The following is a 19,283-nucleotide window of genomic DNA, read 5'->3' on the forward strand; positions in this document are numbered from 1 at the left end:
AACTCTCTACAAGGTAACTTCTTCTAGCTGATCTCTCTACAGGGCAATTTGTTTGTAGCTGAATTCTCTACAGGGTGATTTATTTGAGCTGAACTCTCTACCAGATGGCTTCTTTGTAGCTGAACTCTCTATTAGGTACCTTCTTCTAGCTGATCTGACTACAGGGTGATATGTTTGTAGCTGAATTCCCTACAGAATAACTTGCAATGTAATATAACTGTGTAAATTATACATGCAGCTGAATGCTTTATTAGGGTGACTGTTCTATTAGAGTATCTCGATCTTGCATTTGCTGCACGTAGTTGCCTTTCGAATCATAACTCAGTGATTTGTAATCCGATTCTTCTGTACTACTGCAAGAACTTTCTATGATGATTATTCCAGCTACATACTGATTTTCAGTTCATTGCTCTAAGCGGTTTGCCTGGTAGACATGAAATCTAATAGTTTTTTTATTCATAAAAATCGATCGCGTAATTTTGACACAGGTTGGGTTTTGTGTCATATCTCCATGGTATTTACCCCGATTCCTTTAAAACCACAAAAAGACACTCCTACGATGGTTGCTCCATCTACATATCAATGTTCAACTGATTCCTCCAAGGGGTTTACCCTGTAGGCGTGACAGACCTTCAACCTTATTTTACGCAAATAATCGGTAATAACTCGGTGAATGTTCATCGGATTTCTACCAAAGTTGGTACGGAGATCCGCCTTAATGAGCCCTTGAAGTGTGCCAAATTTCAGCCCAATCCGAGCACGAATTCGTGTTTTATGGCGAATTTTGCCAAGTGTGCGAAATGAAGATGAAGAAAAAAACGAAGAAATTAAAACGAAATTTTGTTCGCTCGTATCTCGGAAATGGCTGGAGCGATTTTCTTTAAATTTGGATTGTAGACTCCCCTAACTGGGCGGCACGTCTCTAGCAAATTTGGTTCCAATCGGATAAGGGATCACAGAGCTACATAGGTGTGAAAATTGCGTTTTCTTTCTTCCTGTTAATATACTCGTGGTGTGGCGCGCCGGCTTCTTGGGCCGCACGACACACTATCGTGTGTCTTGAAATATTTGTAGTTTAAATTATTGGATTTATTGTAATTGTCAATTAATCATAGCCTAAAATCTGATCTCTGAGATTCTGCAGAAATCTCCTCAAATGACTTATTCCTAGATACCTTATGAACTTTCAGAAATCCTCTTTTAGAAACCCTAGATCCACCACAGCCCTCCCCCACCATTAAGAAATTTCTACAGCAAAATGTTTAACTATATTCAGGCACCATGTACAGCAGTTACAGATGCATTAAAACACCATTTTGGGTTTTAAATTTTGAAGTATATATGTAATTTATACCTTGTGATGGTGGTTTTGCAGTGATATTAAGTATCATTCCAGCTGGAAGTGCATATGTATAATCTGTATTTGATCCATATAAAATAGCACCAAATTTAAAGTTGGCTTCAAGTATATGCTTGCCAGCAGATAATGTTATAACTCCAAAATAATAGATATTTCCATTTAGACTAATCCTCTCCCATGTAACACCAACTGCACTGTTGTTGAGTAAGATATGATTGAAACTTGGATTACTAGCTTTAACTGTGAGGGCAACATAGTTGGAAAAGTTATTATACATATTGAACACATAATGATGCTCAAACTGTTCAGGTGTCTGTAAAATGGTCATGAATGTATCTGATGGAATTTGACTGCCATTGCTGAACTGGACAACTAATATTCTTTCATCACCATCAACTATGCAGTGATGATGAGTAATGGATAAAACAAGGTGTTGTCTAAAGCCAAGATGGTAGTTGTTACTCTCATAGTTGATTCCATCAGTAGTACAGTTAATTGACACACTAGCACCAATATCAGATGACATCAACTTGAACATGTTTCCTATCAACCCACTGACATTGGTGTGTAATATGAAACTGTTCCCCCATGAATTGAATGGAGGAATTTGCTCAATGAGAACTGAACAATTGTCAGTACTACCTGTAGCACAATAGTGACCAGAATAAAATGATATTGCTTTATTAGCAGTTACTCTAGAACCAGTAAGATCTTCACTACTGGTAACCATCATTGACTCTCCAATATGTAAAATCAATATGCATTCCTCTCCATAGTTCTCTATAAACCCATTGATAATAACATCTCTGCTTGGAGCTATTCTGACTTCAGTATTATTTGATAAAGCAGATATTATAAAAATGCTATGGTCATTTGAATGTAGTGTTCGCAAATGATCACTCACAAAGTCAATAGAGATTGCATAATGTACGAAGGAGTACGTGGCATGTGGATCTAGCATTAACACTAAACTAACATCAGTTGATTGTATTCTTGTATTTGAAAAAACTGAGATTGCTACCAGTAGTCTACTATTTGCCAAGTATACTTTATCAGCATCAAACAGCATTGTTGCATTACTGTATACCATATCAGGAACAGTACAAGTTCTGCATCCATAAAGATGACACAATGGAACTGTGGCATTATAAAATGAGTTGACTTGTAGCACTACATTAAAGTTGAAGCTGCCATCCAACATTAAACCTCCAAACGTTACAAGCTCTTGATTATTTGCTGTGCATAAAGATTTCACTTGACAAAATTATCAACACGCTTGGTGCAACTTACATGGCAGAACATTCCTGTATGCATCATCAAACCCTAAAAACATAATTGTAATATACATATAATTGTAATAATAACATTACTATTTATACAGAGCTGAATTATGAGCTGCTGTACATACAGCAATAGTAAACATACAAATGAATATATTCACTTGTTTCATTCACTGGTAATAATACAGGAGTCTCAGGTAGTATTGCTGTAGATCGTGATAGAACATCCTCAGTTGGAGGACAGGGCACTACCCAATTGTCAGCAGTGACAAGAGCAACATCATCTTTGCACCTAAATGGTCTCCCTACACAAATTATCTACAATGATATTTGGTTTTAAAATGTAGGATATTTTACCATTTAAATAAACTGCATATGAATTTGAGCCATTCACCACATATGATTCTTGCACCACACAAAGAGGTATATCAGTTTCTGTTATGTATGTACCACAGGAGTGGGAGGACAGTGATGTGCGACCATCAATACAAATGGAATTATTAGTATAACTCTCTATATCTCTTTGTACCTGTAATATTATTTGAACATAATAATTATGTGTATAACACAAAAAAAAACTAACTGGAATTTCCAGTTCAGTACGACAATAATGTTCTGGTTCATCAGCAATTGCAACAGGACAATCATCAAAACCACTCCAACGAGTAGAGCAGGTACCCTGTAATAATGTGATAATACTTATTTTACATTCATAAAAAAGATTTTGCAGTAAGCATACCTTACTCAAGTGATCATAAGTGCACATCATTTCGCTTGGATTTGGATTACACAAATAAGGGTAAACACTATGATTTGTACATTGTTCAGTCAGAAATGCACAGCCTAACCCTACATGTAAAGAATAAAAGTGATTTGTTTGTATGTAGAAGTACTACACAATAATATTGCAGGGAGACCAGTTGAGTGTCAGGAATCCTGTAAGTCATTACAATTCTACAAAATTAATTATGGAATTCTACTACTACACACAGCTCTACTACAAAGTGAATTATAGTGAATTCTACTAGTAGTGAAACTCAATGTGTTTGAAGTCTAAATGAATTACTCAGCAGGTTTTAACCAACTCAAGGTGGTTTCTAATATGTCAGGAGGTTTATTAGTGATATTAGAGACCTCATTAAAATCAAAGATCAAAGTGTACTATATGCATGCCATGCTCTAAAAATTTTAGAAAACTTGGTTTCACCTTGGTTTCTAAAATCTCGAAGAAACTTTGACTAAAGTACATAGGTTCCTAACCTATAAAAGCAAATCAAGAATAGGCTTGCAACTTTCATATTTCAAACTATATTGCCTGCATCCTTCACTTGCAAGTTGTATAGATTAGCATTACTAAAAACATAGCAGGACTTCTGGTCTCCCAAATTACACATAATGCCTATGGTTGAAATGTACATACCTTTTCCCCATTCTAGTGGATGTTGGTTTAATGCAGACAGTGCAGTGTAGTTTCCCTTATACCATCCACTGTCTTCAAGTAATGCAATTGTAAACTCACTCAAAACTGAATAATCACTGAATAGCAAATATTACAACAATTATAAAACTAATGTCTTAATATCAGACCAACTCATACTTGGATATAAAGCCATTCATTACTTCATGATGTAGAGTCCGTTTATCCCAGTGAGAACTACAGCATATAATAAAGCAAGTTATATGAAGATATGCAATATACACTTTCTATGTCTGTAGGCATGTACCTCAGTGTACCAGAACCTCCTTCATTTTCCAACAAAATTCCTTCAATATCATCACAAGAGTAGTATGCCTTAGCAACCTCAATGGTCTGTATATGATATAGAAAAGATTTTAATAGTTGTAACACGGACATGGGCGATTTTTCTGATATACATATACACATACTCATAAGCATGAGGGCCACAGGCTTGAATCCTCATATATGTCTTATTCAATTTGGGTGACTCATCTGCAAGTGTGGGAGACTGCAGGCATGCTTCATGAATGTATTTATATTGGATCATGTAAATTTTGATTGTGGATAACATATATGTGACTGAATTTTGGAAAATCACCCATATGGGTGCATGTGAAATAATTAGAATTTTCATATTTAGTAGGTTACTATTATGAGCAGAGGAGAGTTATAAAAATATTTCTAGAATATTCTAGTAATTTAAGGTATTGAGAATGGCTTAGAACCTTCAAGAAGTAGTTTTGCACTATAAAGTTTGTTATTTGGTCATTAAATATTTTAAGTGTCAAATGCACCCATATGGGTGATTTCCCAAAATTCGGTCACATATAAGAAAACGACAAGGCGTTTAAAAGGTTTAACACACTACTTGTATTGAAGTACTAAGTGCTCTTATTATGCTGTTGACCATTAGTAGCATTGAGTACCATCATTTAACAGGTCTATAGTGAATAAGTAACTGCATTTACGCATGCATTAATGGATGATTCAAAGTTACGGATTATCCAAAGTTATGAACAGGGCTTGGCCCCAGCAGGTTTGGATAAATGAGGCCCCACTGTATGCCTTCAGTCATGTGTTCTGTGCCTGGATTGTCTATAACACATTTGCCTCTATAAACAGTTGAGTGGAGAATACTGGGGCTATATCCCTGTCAAAATGTATCTGAAAGTGCTTAGCCCCTCTGTCTGCTTCTGAACGTTGGTGGACTCTGATATTCTACATAACATCTTATAGTTACAGTAACTATGTACTAGTTACTATGGGATTCTGTTATAAATGCTTAATATTAAATGGCAGGTGACCTGTTAAATGGCTGTTAGTACAAAAGTCACAATGGAGAATAAAAGACCCAGGTTGACATGAACAGTCTGTAACTGCAACAGTAGATACATACACCTCAATTATGTAGGTATATAGGCGGGCAGGCATGTAAGTATGGAACAAAGTACAGTGGTATAGGTACACTGCACAGTAAGTAGAATGTAAATGAGTAAGTACATACAACATCATGTAAGTGACACTGAAGGTTAGAATATAACTTACTTTTGGACCGGTAAAGATACTTGTTGATCCATAAGGTCCAGTAATTACAGTTCTAGGATTATAGCTAGTCCCATTCTCTGTGACAAATCTGTGACGTGTGCAGCACAATGAAGTACAGTAAATACAGTACATAATCTATCAAGTGAATGTGCTGCAATATGATGCCCTCAATACCAGCTTAAAGTTGCTGTAATATACCTAACAATTAGCTAGTAGATTTTGTATCATGTCAATATCCCTTGACAAAAATACGACTAATTTGACTGGGTAAAATAGCATTGTGTGTTTCTATTGGAAGCACATGCCCGATTTGATAACCAGTGTTACCATACTGAAAGATATCTTGTAGAATAGTAAAAATAGGGTTACTTAACAATGTTTATGCGGCAAAATTATGTTTGAATAAGCAACAGTTGCTATGGTTGTCAGATTAGTTCGTAATAGGATGGCTGTGGTTGTGGTATTTATATAGAAGTAATAGTTCTCACATTGTAAACAAGAAGGAAATAATGCTTAACTTTGTCTTGCACTACTTTTTCCTTCCTGTTTGCAATGCTTGCACTAATAATCCTAATTACAACAGCCAGCCATTCTACATATACTAACAAATTAAACTGACCGATCAAATAAATGACGTGAAAATCCTAGGACATGAATGATCTCATGCATCAATAATCCAAGAACAACACTTGTTTGACCTCCATAGTCTTCAAAAAACTGTGTAAAGAATAAAGGTGCATAAAATTAATACGTATATAGCACAAAGTATCTGGAAATATAGTATAGTACAAACATACTAACATTGTAATCAAAATACAATATGTCATGCAGCTAAGTATAGCCAGTGCAGGTGTATGATAGACTAGTGTGCATTATACAAGAAGCAAGTAATGCTGCATCCATGCCTAAACAGAAGCTAACAGTTATGTGCTGTGCAGGGTAGGGGACCTCCTATTCCAAGTTCCAGCTTAGTCATACAAAGATAATGCACCTTTAAATTTCATGTTTTCTTTATCTTTAAGGACCACTCTATTATGCTAGAGAATATTAGGTACCAGGAATCACCAAGCATAATGCTAGCATAATAGGCTAAATAATTTCAATTTTCCACAACAAATTTTCAAGTATGCATGCATTTAGTGTTCAATATAGTCCATTACAATAGTCATTCTTTCTAATACAGCAACCGAATGCCTTCAGTGCATAAAACAATTTTGCAAATTCTGCAACCTAGTAGTAACTTTAACTGGCTGCCATTGCCAGGTTTCAAAGCCATTAATTTTTAAGTACTTTTCATAAGTTATTGTGAGCATAATATTGAGCATAATAGGGGAAAATTTTAGAGGTGCAGCATGCCACAATAGGTTAAAAAATAAGTACAATAGGCTGGTCCCTATTTATCTTGTACTGTTTGCAACACATGAAAAAATGCATGTTATATTCAAATTTGGAGAGTGGTAAGAATAGATGTGATCCAGTCTGGCTTTATCACCTATTTTAAAGTATCAAGAAATGCTGGTTTTAAGTATTTAGCTTTTTGTAGCTCGACAATGAAGCTCTGGTTATTTGCACAGATTTTAAATACCTCAACCATTCGTGATCAAGCACATCTTTGTGTTCTTCTGTTATATATACCAGCACTGGCTGGCTGAAGGCAATCCCACAAACATCTTTAGGCTTAGCCTTTTCTCCACATGACTTTGTCAATGCAGTGAATTGGGCGTCCCTTTGTTTCCCTTGTCATCACTTTGTACTTGCTTATCTACAGTACCATTGATCAATTCAGTGACCATCTCCTTGGTTGTATACGTGGTCCATCGCGTATCCAACGTAATGATACTCTACTACAGTATTACATCATGCTCTACTCCAATATCACCCTGGTATTCTCTGGGAGCAAAGTATCAAAGATTCTGACCATCCAAGGATATTTTTAAACCTGGATTTCTCTCTAGTTCAACCAGCATACTTTGATCTCTCTTTTAGATGTACTACTCAGCCTTTTAATTTCCTCTGCTACTTCTAAGGCTGGGGTGGCTGCTTTTTTCCGGTGAGGAGGTTAAGGACTTCCACTATTTACATACTGTGAACAATCTTTTATTATCCTGGTTTGCGAGTCATTTGGTGTTTGGTTATCTTTTGCCTTATCTACTATCGCTGACTGCAGGCTCAGGTTTCACCGATTTTCAGAAACCAGTCAGTTTTTTTAATTGAAAAAAAATTAAGTTAAAGCAGTAAGCAAAATTTAAGTGTAAAACAAGGTGCATTAAATATTGTAACTTCTAGTGATCGAACTGTGTAAACTGCTCTTTGCAGCACAAAATACTTCTCCCAAACCTTAAACATGTTAAGTGCCTTAAAAAATAATTATTGCTTACTTCTGCAACTCTTTCATAATGCATCAATCTGCTAGTGTGGTAAGATTTAACTGTGACATGATTTATTGGGGTGATTTCATTCATATTTAGCTAAAATAGCTGTAAATGAACTGTCTCAAAATGGACCCCACTCCTGATGGGCTTTTCTGCCTTTGAGTTGGAAATCAGTCAGCAAATGTTCTAGAACCACCCCTGGCTGACTGTACCACTGTTAAAATGGTCTATCTCAAAAGTTACCTTACGTGCAAGAACTAAACTTCTTACATATAAGCAACTAAAACTACATTAACTACTTACATGGTAGTAACTACAAAACTTAATCAAAGACTACACCATTCTCTAGACACAAAACATAGTGCCTGAGAATCATTCTGGCATTATATTTCCGAAGAGTAACAGATAAGCATTACAGCAATTGTTTCCTGGTAGTTAGCTGTTGATTTTACTAGTAGTGGTTCATTAACATATACATGACCACTCAAGTTAAGTCTAGCTGATTTTGATTGTGGAATTTGATAGTTTATTCATGTAGCTTTATGTTCTTAGTAAAAGATCAAATCTGTTGACATGGTTTTCCCAGATCCAGTTAATACAACTTGTCACATGAGATCACGTAATCCACCCAATAATACCAAACTGTAACCTTGCAGCTGTGGCTGTTCTAAGTGACTAACACTACTTCTGGACATGCTTCATGGCTGAGATTGGTACATTAGCTGTTCCGGAGTATATATCTGGCTATAAATTTGTAGTTGTATGTGACCCACCAGTCTTATCGCCTATTAAAAAGTACCGAGAAATGCCGGTTTTAAGTATATAGTGTGTAGTAGCTCAAAGCTATGTGTGCTAGATTTTAGCACATTCACACCAATTTCTTACCTTCCAGAGAATTCACCAACAGCTAGGTTTCCCATCATCGTAGATTGTTGTAAACCAAGGTTGACTATATCAGGCAAGTTCCAAAAAAGGTGGGTGGCAGGGCCCGGAAGGAGGACAAGAGACTGTTTCAAATTTGTCCTTCAAGGTCTAACATATGAAACAGTTACAGAGAGGTCTCTATTTGGACTTGTTAGATATGGTGCCTGTCTGATGGTGATATATATGTATATCCTAAGTTACTCCCAGTAAGTAAAACAAGTCTGTAAACAGTACACAGTATACTGTGATAATCACAAATGTGTGGACCCTTCTGCCTTGATCTTGCTGAGGTCGTGATGCACTAAACTATCTCATGTTATTAGTTGCTAAGTAATAGTTAGAGAGTTCAGCTACAAATAATTCACCCTGTAGAGAGATCAGCTAGAAGAAGTTACCTTGTACATAGTTCAGCTACAAACAATTCTCCCTGTACAGTGATCAGCTAGAAGAAGTCACCTTGTAGAGAGTTCAGCTACAAAGAAACCACCATGTAGAGAGTTCAGCTACAAAAAATTGCCCTGTAGAGAAATCAGCTAGAAGAAGAAGTTACCTTGTAGGGAGTTCAGCTATAAAGAAACCATCATGTAGAGAGTTCAGCTGCAAACAAATCACCTATAGAGAGTTCAGCTACAAGCAAATCACCCTGTAGAGAGATCAGCTAGAAGAAGTTACCTTGTAGAGAGTTCAGCTACAAAGAAACCATCATGTAGAAAGATCAGCTGCAAACAAAATCACCTGTAGAGAGTTCAGCTACAAACAAATCACCCTGTAGAGAGATCAGCTAGAAGAAGTTACCTTGTAGTGAGTCCTATACAAACAATTCACCCTGTACAGAGATCAGCTAGAAGAAATTACCTTGTGGAGAGTTCAGCTACAAACAAATCACCCTGTAGAGAGATCAGCTAGAAGAAGTTACCTTGTATCTAGTTCAGCTACAAATAATTCACCCTGTAGAGAGATCAGCTAGAATAAGTCACCTTGTAGAGTGTTCAGTTACAAAGAAACCACCATGTAGAGAGTTCTGTAATAAGTATATGTATTATATATAATTTGTACATTTACTGATAAAATCAGAAATATTTAAAGTATTTAACGTCTGCTTCATCTTTTCTTCTTCCTGTGGTAAAGAAAAAAATAGGCTATAAAAGCCCCAAAGCTGGCCATATAGGTCGCTTTGGGGTATACAAATACAAAAGGAAGTGAAATCTAATCCAAAACAGCCAAGCTGTAAAAAAAGAGTGCAGCCCTCAAAAAGGCTATAATGAAAAAAGATGTGAAATCCAAGGTGGCGGCCAAGAAATGGCTGTAATGGTAGGTTATTGGTAAAAATTTTAATAATGACAATTCAGGTGAATTTTGTGCCAAAACCAAATTACACCAAAATTCACCTGAATTGTCATTATTAAAATTTTCACCATTAAACTACCATCACAGCCATTTCTTGGCTGCCACTTTGGATTTCACGTCTTTTTTCACCATAGCCTTTTTGAGGGCTGCACTCTTTTTTTACAGCTTGGCTGTTTTGGATTAGATAAAAGATTACAGTAACATATCTTACCGAGGGACATATATTAATACGTCCTGCCACTGGTCTGTTGTTATCACTGCTGTCCAGTACACAATGTAAGGCATGAGCCAATGAACCCCTCACACATGATGCTACACAAATAGCACATACAGGTATTCTATTAGTCTTCATGCATAAAACATATGAAGTTAACATTAATTTTAAAAGAGAACATATTATGTACTTAATATCCAAAGCATTTTGCTGCTAAATTAATACTATAAATGCCTGCACTTCTAAAATCAATTTCTTGGTGTTTGACAGCAGATGTCATACCACATCGCACATTTGCCATAATTACTTGAGATACCATACAGTCCATGCTACATCACATTACACAAGCTTCACTGTACACTAAACTACTTAGTAGTTACCATACCTCTAAGTAATTGCTATAGGCTTGACAAATTTGGTATGTTTTGTTTATGTATTGAAAACTAGAGGTGTAGGATAACATATTTCCTTTTGAACTTACCATGATTATCTTACATATTTTGAATAATCAAATCAAATATGTAGTTTAGTTAACTCAGCAAATTACAATCTGAAAAGTATATAAATGTGAAAAAATGTTAGTTCAGCATTGTGCCCATTAAAAGGTGGGAGAGTTGGGGGTGTCTAATTGCCTACACCATCACATATTCTTTGGTATACATGTAATTTACGGAAGTTTACTATTGATAAATGAGCCTATCTTCCTTGTCTTGATAAGTCTCGATAATCGGATATACAGTATCTACTGCACTTGTCTATTTCAAATCACAAGGTAAATACTATTCAACAGAGACACAAATATGGTGAAATAATTTAAATAAGTAGTAGAGTAAATTGCTACAAGTAAGTATTACAATTCACTAAAAAATTCTAATCATCTATATGAATATTGCATATTTCAGGAAGACTTGCTGTTTGCTAAGAATCACACCCAAGAAATAATGTAAACATATGCATTGACTGCAGGGATGGATTAGGCAGTGTACTTGGAGTGCTGAAACACCTCCTCGATTTTCATAATGAAGGACAGATGTTCTAGTATTGCTACAGGTGTAATTGTACAGGTGTATGCTATGCACATGCAATACACATTAAAAAAACTGTGCTATGGTAGTACCTATTTGTTGTCAGCACCTCAAAGTGCTAAATGTTGACTGCTTCTTTCAAAAAGCACCTCCAAGTTTTATCACAGCACTTTTGTTTTAACATTGCTAGGCTATGAAGGAATTTAAAAAAGCAATGAGAAGTGTTAGGTTCTTTTATAATGTCAATAAAGAAGTTGATTAAATTACATTGTAAGCATTATGGCTTAAACTGAAACAGTTAAAATTAAAATATTTAAAGAGCAATCAGCTACAATTTATGAACTGTTATACTCATTGCTTTCTTAAAGAAGTTTGATAGGCTAACACTGGTTTTGGATAGTTTTTAAAATGTCTAAACAATTTTTGTATAACACTGAAAACACAGTTTGTGGCTTTGGCAGCGAAATTTTAATACTACCGTTCATAGATTTTTAAAGGGTGCTTGCAGACTTCCTAGATTAAGACACGTAATAGTGTGCCCAAGAAGCCAACATGCCATACCATGGGTATACTGACAGAATGCGAATGTCATGCATAGATAGCATACATCAGCATGTTGTATATAGAGAAGGTATCAGATCAGAGTGAGATCATAGTCTGTGAAGGAAACCACACATGCATTACTTTGTCTAGTCAATTACAAAAAGTGGTAGAGGATCAAAATGATACTAAACAGAAGTTTTCATTGGAATATATTGATCGCCATAAATAGAAATTGTATAAAAAGAAAGATAGTGACTGAATTTGATTAAACAAGGCTTCTACACACATCCACTTTTATGACTTTGGAGCGCCATAACTCAATGTAGGAACATGCCATTAGTTTCAAATTTGACCTGGAATTTTACAATGTTATGGAAGAACTGTGTGAAAACTTTAGGCCAATAGCTTATTGGGTAGTCAAGTTACAATTGGTTACATTCAGAAAATAGCATGTGTGTGGAAGCCTTGTTTTGTTAAGTTTGGTCACAATAAATGATTTGGTTCACTAGCTTGGTTGGAGTCCAAAGAATACTTTCTTGCTCCTTGAGCAAAAGCCTAGACCCATTGCTAGTGCTGTTGTTTAAACTTGAATCCCTTCTGATAATTTGTCATTTTAATTAATAATTTCCAAATACATTAATATAAAGTCAATTGAACTTACAAGTAGTAGATGATGCTGATACAAACAGCAAATAGTCAGCATTAGGGAGTCCAACTCCATTTGGACCTTGTAGAGTGCATGATGAGCTTAGATAAGATGTAGTACACACTTCTCTAACACCAATGTATGATAAGGGAATTGTCCCAAAGTCTCCACAATCATAGTTACTCTGAGATGGTAGAGGTGATCTACATTTACCCTCATTGACTCCATAAGTGTATTCACTACACATTGGTGGTATGCGAAGATTACCCTGTACTGGATGAACCATAAGAACACTTTCAAGAATCTTAATAGCATGGGACAAGGGACTGTCAACTCCCCGTAGAAATGGATCAGCAGTAGAGGACACATTTGCAAACACAGGCTGTATTCTGATATTGGAATAGCTCAATGGAGCCTGCCTCTTTTCTGCTCCTTTATTTTGACTAGAAAGGTCAACTATGTGAGGATTTATTTCAGCAATCTATATAAGAGAAACATGCATAAAATTCATACCTCTTAGCTAGACTTGACAGTGTATTTATATACTGTAACATAAACTCTGTAGTCCCTGTTCAGAGTAATGGTGTTCAATTATTCTCATTCCTTTAGGATAGCTGTATGCACCAACTAGGATGTTTTGTGCAACTAGATAAATGGGTTCTTATAGACACTATAGTCCTTTGTTATATATCCATGTACAGTAAGAACATACGGTTGATGCTAAATAATAATAAAAGGATCATTCAATTAGAGAAAATAGCATGTTGTATAACCATTTGCCTGTGCTTCGTGGGTTTCATTAAATAAAGGTTCGAAAGATCCATTATCTTGGTTACTATAAAGTACAAATGAAAACCATGTATAGGGAGGAAAACTTATATCTAGGGACCCGCCGATTATGCTCATAATTTTACCTATTATGCTATGCTGCACTGCTCAAAAATTTACCTATTATGCTTAAATTATGCCCAATTATTTATGCCTCAGTTCTCATGCTCTGCTAATAATTTCCAATTTATGGATAAATAATAAGTGGCTGAAGCACAAACTTACTTGTCAAAATGCATATCACAGAAAAGATCGATATACTCTAATAGAACAGTCAGCTATGTGATTTTTCTATTAGAGTTACTGACTGTTCTGTTAGAGTATATCGATCTTTCTGTGATAGCTATTTTGATAAGCAAGAATTCATACTATTACACAAATATTCTACCTATTATGCTAGCATTATGCTCAATGCTTTCAGACACCTATTATGCTCATAATCATGCCAGCATAATCGGCGGGTCCCTACTTATATCGTAATAATTAGATATTTAAAGTGAATCTAATATGACTAAGTTTGACAAAAACTGGCTTTGATGCACAAAGCTTTGTTAGTTTGTACATGGCAATTTTTAAGTAATCATTATATGAAGTAACATCATAGTGCCTAAAGCTGTATAAACTAAATTTGCACCAAGTATTCATCTATTATGCTATTAACTATCATTATAAGGATGTATAAGTTTCTGATGCCCAAAATATACCAGCTTTTGTGGTGTGGGTAATAAATACAAGTAAAAGGAAAATTAGGAATGTTAAGTTCAATAAATAAAGTAGGAAAAACAAGGGAGGCTGACTATTCCTACAGATATACTAGTTGACATTTAACCCTTCCTTCAGTGTATACCCATGACTGTATTAGGGATCTAGTATATTTGCAGATGTAGGCGACCTCCCTTGTTTCCTTACTTTTTTCTATGATCCTTAATTGAACTTAAAATTCCTATTTTTCCTTCCCCTGGTTTGTCTACTTTTTTGTAACATCTATTATGACTGGTGAACCCATGCATACTGCATCTCATGGCAATGTTACCAGGTGTACAAAATGCAGTAATACTGAGACTGTTATTACAGGCTTTATAAAGCATTAAATTATTGCTAAAAGATTCAGCTATTGATTTGTTTGTGACTGAAGGTTAGTCATTAATTTTCATACAACCGAAGGTGAGAAGGAAAGAATGTGACGTTTGTGTTTATGAACTATAGTGTGGGGGTTTAGCAAAGTTCTAGAAGTGCTCAACAGCTTCGCCACATCATAATGAGTGTCCATAATTTGTAAGTGAAGCAAAAGAATAGCTACATGAGAGTAGTATTGTGGGGGTTTTCCTTGCTTTGTGAAAACAAGTCTAGCACGAGGTCTAGCATCACATGCTTCACAGTAATAAAAAGTTCGTGCCTTTGAGAGTGCAAATGAAATCTAATCCAAAACAGCCAAGCTGTAAAAAAAGAGTGCGGCCCTGAGAAAGACTATGGTGAAAAAGATGTGAAATCCAAGGTGGCGGCCAAGAAATGGCTGTGATGGTAGGTTAATGGTAAAAATTTTAATAACGACAATTCAGGTGAATTTTGTGCCAAGACCAAGCGGCACCAAATTCACCTGAATTGTTATTAAACTTTTTACCACTAACCTACCATCACAGCCATTTCTTGGCCGCCACCTTGGATTTCACATCTTTTTTCATCATAGCCTTTCTCAGGGCCGCACTCTTTTTTTACAACTTGGCTGTTTTGGATTAGATTTCACTTCTTTTTGTATTTGTATACCCCAAAGCCGGCCTATGGCCGGCTTTAGGGCTTTTTAACTTGTCATTTTTTCTTTACTACAGGAAGAAGAAAAGATGAAGCAGGGTGATTTCTTTGTAGCTGACCTCTCTGCAAGGTGATCCTTCTAGCTGATCTCTCTACCGGATGACTTGTTTGTAGCTGAACTCTCTACAGGGTGATTTGTTTGTAGCTGAACTCTCTACAAGGTAACTTCTTCTAGCTGATCTTTCTACAGGGTGATTTGTTTGTAGCTGAATTCTCTACAGATCGATTTGTTTGCAGCTAAACTGCTGAACTCTCTACAATGTAACTTCTTCTAGCTGAACTCTCTACAGGTGGCTTGTTTCTAGCTGAACTCTCTACAAGGTAACTTCTTCTAGCTGATCTTTCTATAGGGTGATTTGTTTGTAGCTGAATTCTCTACAGGGCAATTTGTTTGCAGCTGAACTCCCTACATGGTAGTTTCTTTGTAGCTGAACTCTCTACAATGCAACTTCTTCTAGCTGAACTCTCTACAGGGTGACTTGTTTCTAGCTGATCTCTCTACAGGGTGACTTGTTTCTAGCTGAACTCTCTACAAGGTGATTTGTTTGTAGCTGAACTCTCTACAAGGTAACTTCTTCTAGCTGATCTTTCTACAAGGTGATTTGTCTGTAGCTGAATTCTCTAAAGGGCAATTTGTTTGCTGCTGAACTCTCTACATGGTAGTTTGTTTGTAGCTAAACTCTCTACAATGTAACTTCTTCTAGCTGAACTCTCTACAGGGTGACTTGTTTGTAGCTGAACCCTCTACAGGGTGACTTGTTTGTAGCTGAACTCTCTACAGGGTGTTTAGCTACAAACAAGTCAGCCCGATCCAGCTCGTTTCAGTATTTTTTATTGCAGCACTATACACTGTCCCTACTCTAATTTAAAATTCCTATTTTTCTTATACTTGGTTGTGAAGTTTATTTGCAAGCTCGTGACTACAAAACAACCTGCTTTCACAAAACCAGTCACAATACTTTAAGAGTTAATCACAGCACTATTTTACTAGATTATGACTCATACAATAACAACTAATCAGTGGGCGTGGCTCTACATAAGCCTGCAGGCAATAATGGACATGAATTCGTGCATACCTACAGACTGATGAATGGGCGTGGCTACCATTTGTCTACAGACAGTTATTTACATAAGTGGGCGTGACTCACGAAAAGTAGGGCTACGCTATGACGTGTAGTAACACGTCTACATTTAGTTTAGCAAGTGGGGTCAGACCTGAATAATCTGTAAAGTGGGACCTGGATGACCCGACTCGGTTTAACATTGTTACTAAATAAACTATATTGGCTTACACATTGCTATAGAGAGTTTGCAGGGGGTGTGTCAGCCTTACGCAAATATCACGTGAATACAGTGAAGCCATTTTTGAGTGGATTGTAGTGAAATGAGTTGTCTGACGTTTTCGAAGTACTTCGCCGATCTAAAGAATGACGATGATAAAAGACGATACCAAGAAAAAGTATCGCTACTGGGTTGTCAGGAAGATCCTTACTGTCGAATGGAACGAAAAGGCGGCTGCACTCGAAGCGTAGAGTGGGTAGATTGGCCGAGTGTTTGTTATGGCGACGTTTACAATTATTTGATCAGTACGCCTAGCGAATATACCCATGAAATGCTAAAGGCTTACAAGAGCATGGATGGCTATAATTTCTTCATGAATGGTTGGATCAACAACATTCTTGTAACTGCGATGGATGGTAGCAACAGATACATCTACACTGCTACAGTGAAACATTCACAGACGCTGTCAGCTCCACCTTTAAAGGTATGGATGTGTTGTAAATCAGATGGAGAAGTGATGGCAGCACACTGTACCTGCATGGCAGGGTGTGGAGAAGCTTGCTCGCACATTGCTGCCATCCTGTTTGCTGCTGAAGCCAATACCCTAGTAAAGCAACGGTTCTCTTGCACATCCCTGCCTTGTACATGGCTTCCACCAGCATTTAGAACTGTGCTTTTCTTGCCATTAGCAGAAATTGACTTTAGAACACCAAGACAAAAGAGAAAAAGCTTTCTAGAGCCTGCTGTACCTGCTCCAAAGAAAAGTATGACAATTCAAAAGCCTACACAGGCAATGTTGGAAGAGCATTATTCAAAGCTTTCTAAAGCTAAGCACAAGCCACTTTTGTTATCCTTGGTAAGTGGTTTTAATGATGATTTTGTGCCATTGTATGTGAGGGGATTGCTTCCTGAACCACTGACATCATTATTTCATAAAGATAATCAAGAAGTACCATTTCAAGATTTGGTAAAGGCATGTGATGCTTTTTATGACATGGTATCTATAACTCCAGAGCAGGCCCACATGGTAGAACTGAAAACCAGGGAGCAATCCAAATGTAAGCTGTGGTATGAACAATGAGCTGGCCGTGTTACTGCATCAAATTTACGTAGAGTCCTTCATACAGATTTTTTAAAACCTTCAGTGTCATTGGTAAAGACCATTTGCTATCCCGAGTCTACAAAGTTTTATAGCAAGGCTTGTGACTATGGACTTACCCATGAAGCTGATGCATTGCGTATATACAAAGATAGCATGTAAGCTGCACATGCATTTTTTGAGCTTAAAAAGTGTGGGCTAGTTCTTGACAGGGAGAATCCTTTTATTGGAGCTTCACCAGATGGGATTATTTCCTGTTCATGCTGTGGCAAAGGGGTTGTAGAGGTGAAGTGCCCATTCTCATGCAGGGATAAGTCTTTTGATGAAGCTGTCAAACACAGGGAGTTTTGTTTGGAAGAAGATACTTTCTTGCTTAAACAAGATCATCCATACTATTTTCAAGTGCAGCTACAAATGAAGCTGTGTCAGGCAAAGTTTTGTGACTTTGTGGTTTGGGGAAAAGATGGTGCTTTGAAGCAGCGAGTTGATTATAATGCAGAATGCATCAATGATGCATTGAAACAAGTGAAAAACTTTGTGAAAATGTGTCTACTGCCAGAACTACTAAGTCGCTGTTTCACCAGTGGAATGATAACACCTGATCCTCCTGTAGTTGAATCCAATGAAGAACAACATGAAGAGAGTGAAGGTGACCAGTTACCACCACTGGATGATAATACTGCAAATCAATCTACCAGTAGTACAAGTAATAGTACTGCTGATGTTGAAGAGGACGAAGATGACAGACTGTGGTGCTATTGCCGACAAAATGAGGATTATGATCAAATGACAGTATGTGATGGTAAGGACTGTGCCATTGAATGGTTTCATTGGGGCTGTGTGGACTTGACAGAAGAAACTGTTCCCACTGGTGAATGGTATTGTCCTGACTGTGCTAATCAATGAGTTAAGTGTCATTTTGTTAATTAATTACATAATTTACATAGATTACAGTAAATTGTATAATAGGCTTTGGTAATTACTAGTGTCATTTACAGTGTTACTATGAATTGTTGTCACTATTTACAGCAATTATTTTGACAATTAATTTCAATTAAATGGTACTACAGAATTACAGTAGTTATATAAAGCGCAACATATTGTAACTGCTTTATCAATTGGTGACAAATTGTCATCTCCAGTACATGTAATCATACTAATGGGAAGTGTCGACTGTAAAATCATGTACTTCTGCCTAACAGCACCGATAACTCTCTCCACATATATTCTTACTTGGGAGAGCTGTCTTGAGGTATCAACTTCCAATTTACTAAGCTGAGGCTTTCCTCGTGTGAAAGGAGGATGCTTAACTTCTGCACACAGCAAACCTACACTTTCCTCAATGGTAAACCCTCTGTCTGCAAGTACAATATCACCTGGCAAAAGGCGGCATAGAAGGCCACTATTTTCTGTCAGATGTACATCAGACACTCTCCCACCCCAACCCTTTGAAATAAAGGAAACAGAACCTTGTGGAGTGATGCCAATTAAGAACTTAGCGGTGTGTGTGTTTTTTGTAGTTTGACCATGTCTGGGCTCGTGCCTTTAGTG

The 19,283-nt window shown here is 36.7% G+C and overlaps 1 protein-coding gene across 1 annotated transcript in view; it reads right to left on the minus strand.

Moving 5' to 3' along the window:
- Positions 1-19,283, minus strand: part of LOC136247072 (uncharacterized) — a 120,280-nt gene that overhangs the window by 80,957 nt on the left and 20,040 nt on the right. Inside the window, exons 2-14 of the mRNA XM_066038688.1 lie at positions 12,731-13,196; positions 10,499-10,599; positions 6,264-6,361; positions 5,645-5,732; positions 4,365-4,450; positions 4,238-4,294; positions 4,061-4,176; positions 3,380-3,489; positions 3,224-3,319; positions 2,998-3,169; positions 2,802-2,945; positions 2,651-2,683; positions 1,355-2,596 (exon numbers count right to left, since the gene is read on the minus strand). Of these exons, the coding sequence (XP_065894760.1) occupies positions 1,355-2,596; positions 2,651-2,683; positions 2,802-2,945; positions 2,998-3,169; positions 3,224-3,319; positions 3,380-3,489; positions 4,061-4,176; positions 4,238-4,294; positions 4,365-4,450; positions 5,645-5,732; positions 6,264-6,361; positions 10,499-10,599; positions 12,731-13,196 (2,809 nt within the window). The remainder of the gene's footprint in view (positions 1-1,354; positions 2,597-2,650; positions 2,684-2,801; positions 2,946-2,997; positions 3,170-3,223; positions 3,320-3,379; positions 3,490-4,060; positions 4,177-4,237; positions 4,295-4,364; positions 4,451-5,644; positions 5,733-6,263; positions 6,362-10,498; positions 10,600-12,730; positions 13,197-19,283) is intronic.

The sequence above is a fragment of the Dysidea avara genome, chromosome 1 (genome assembly GCF_963678975.1).
Source record: "Dysidea avara chromosome 1, odDysAvar1.4, whole genome shotgun sequence".
NCBI classification, from domain to species: Eukaryota; Metazoa; Porifera; class Demospongiae; order Dictyoceratida; family Dysideidae; genus Dysidea; species Dysidea avara.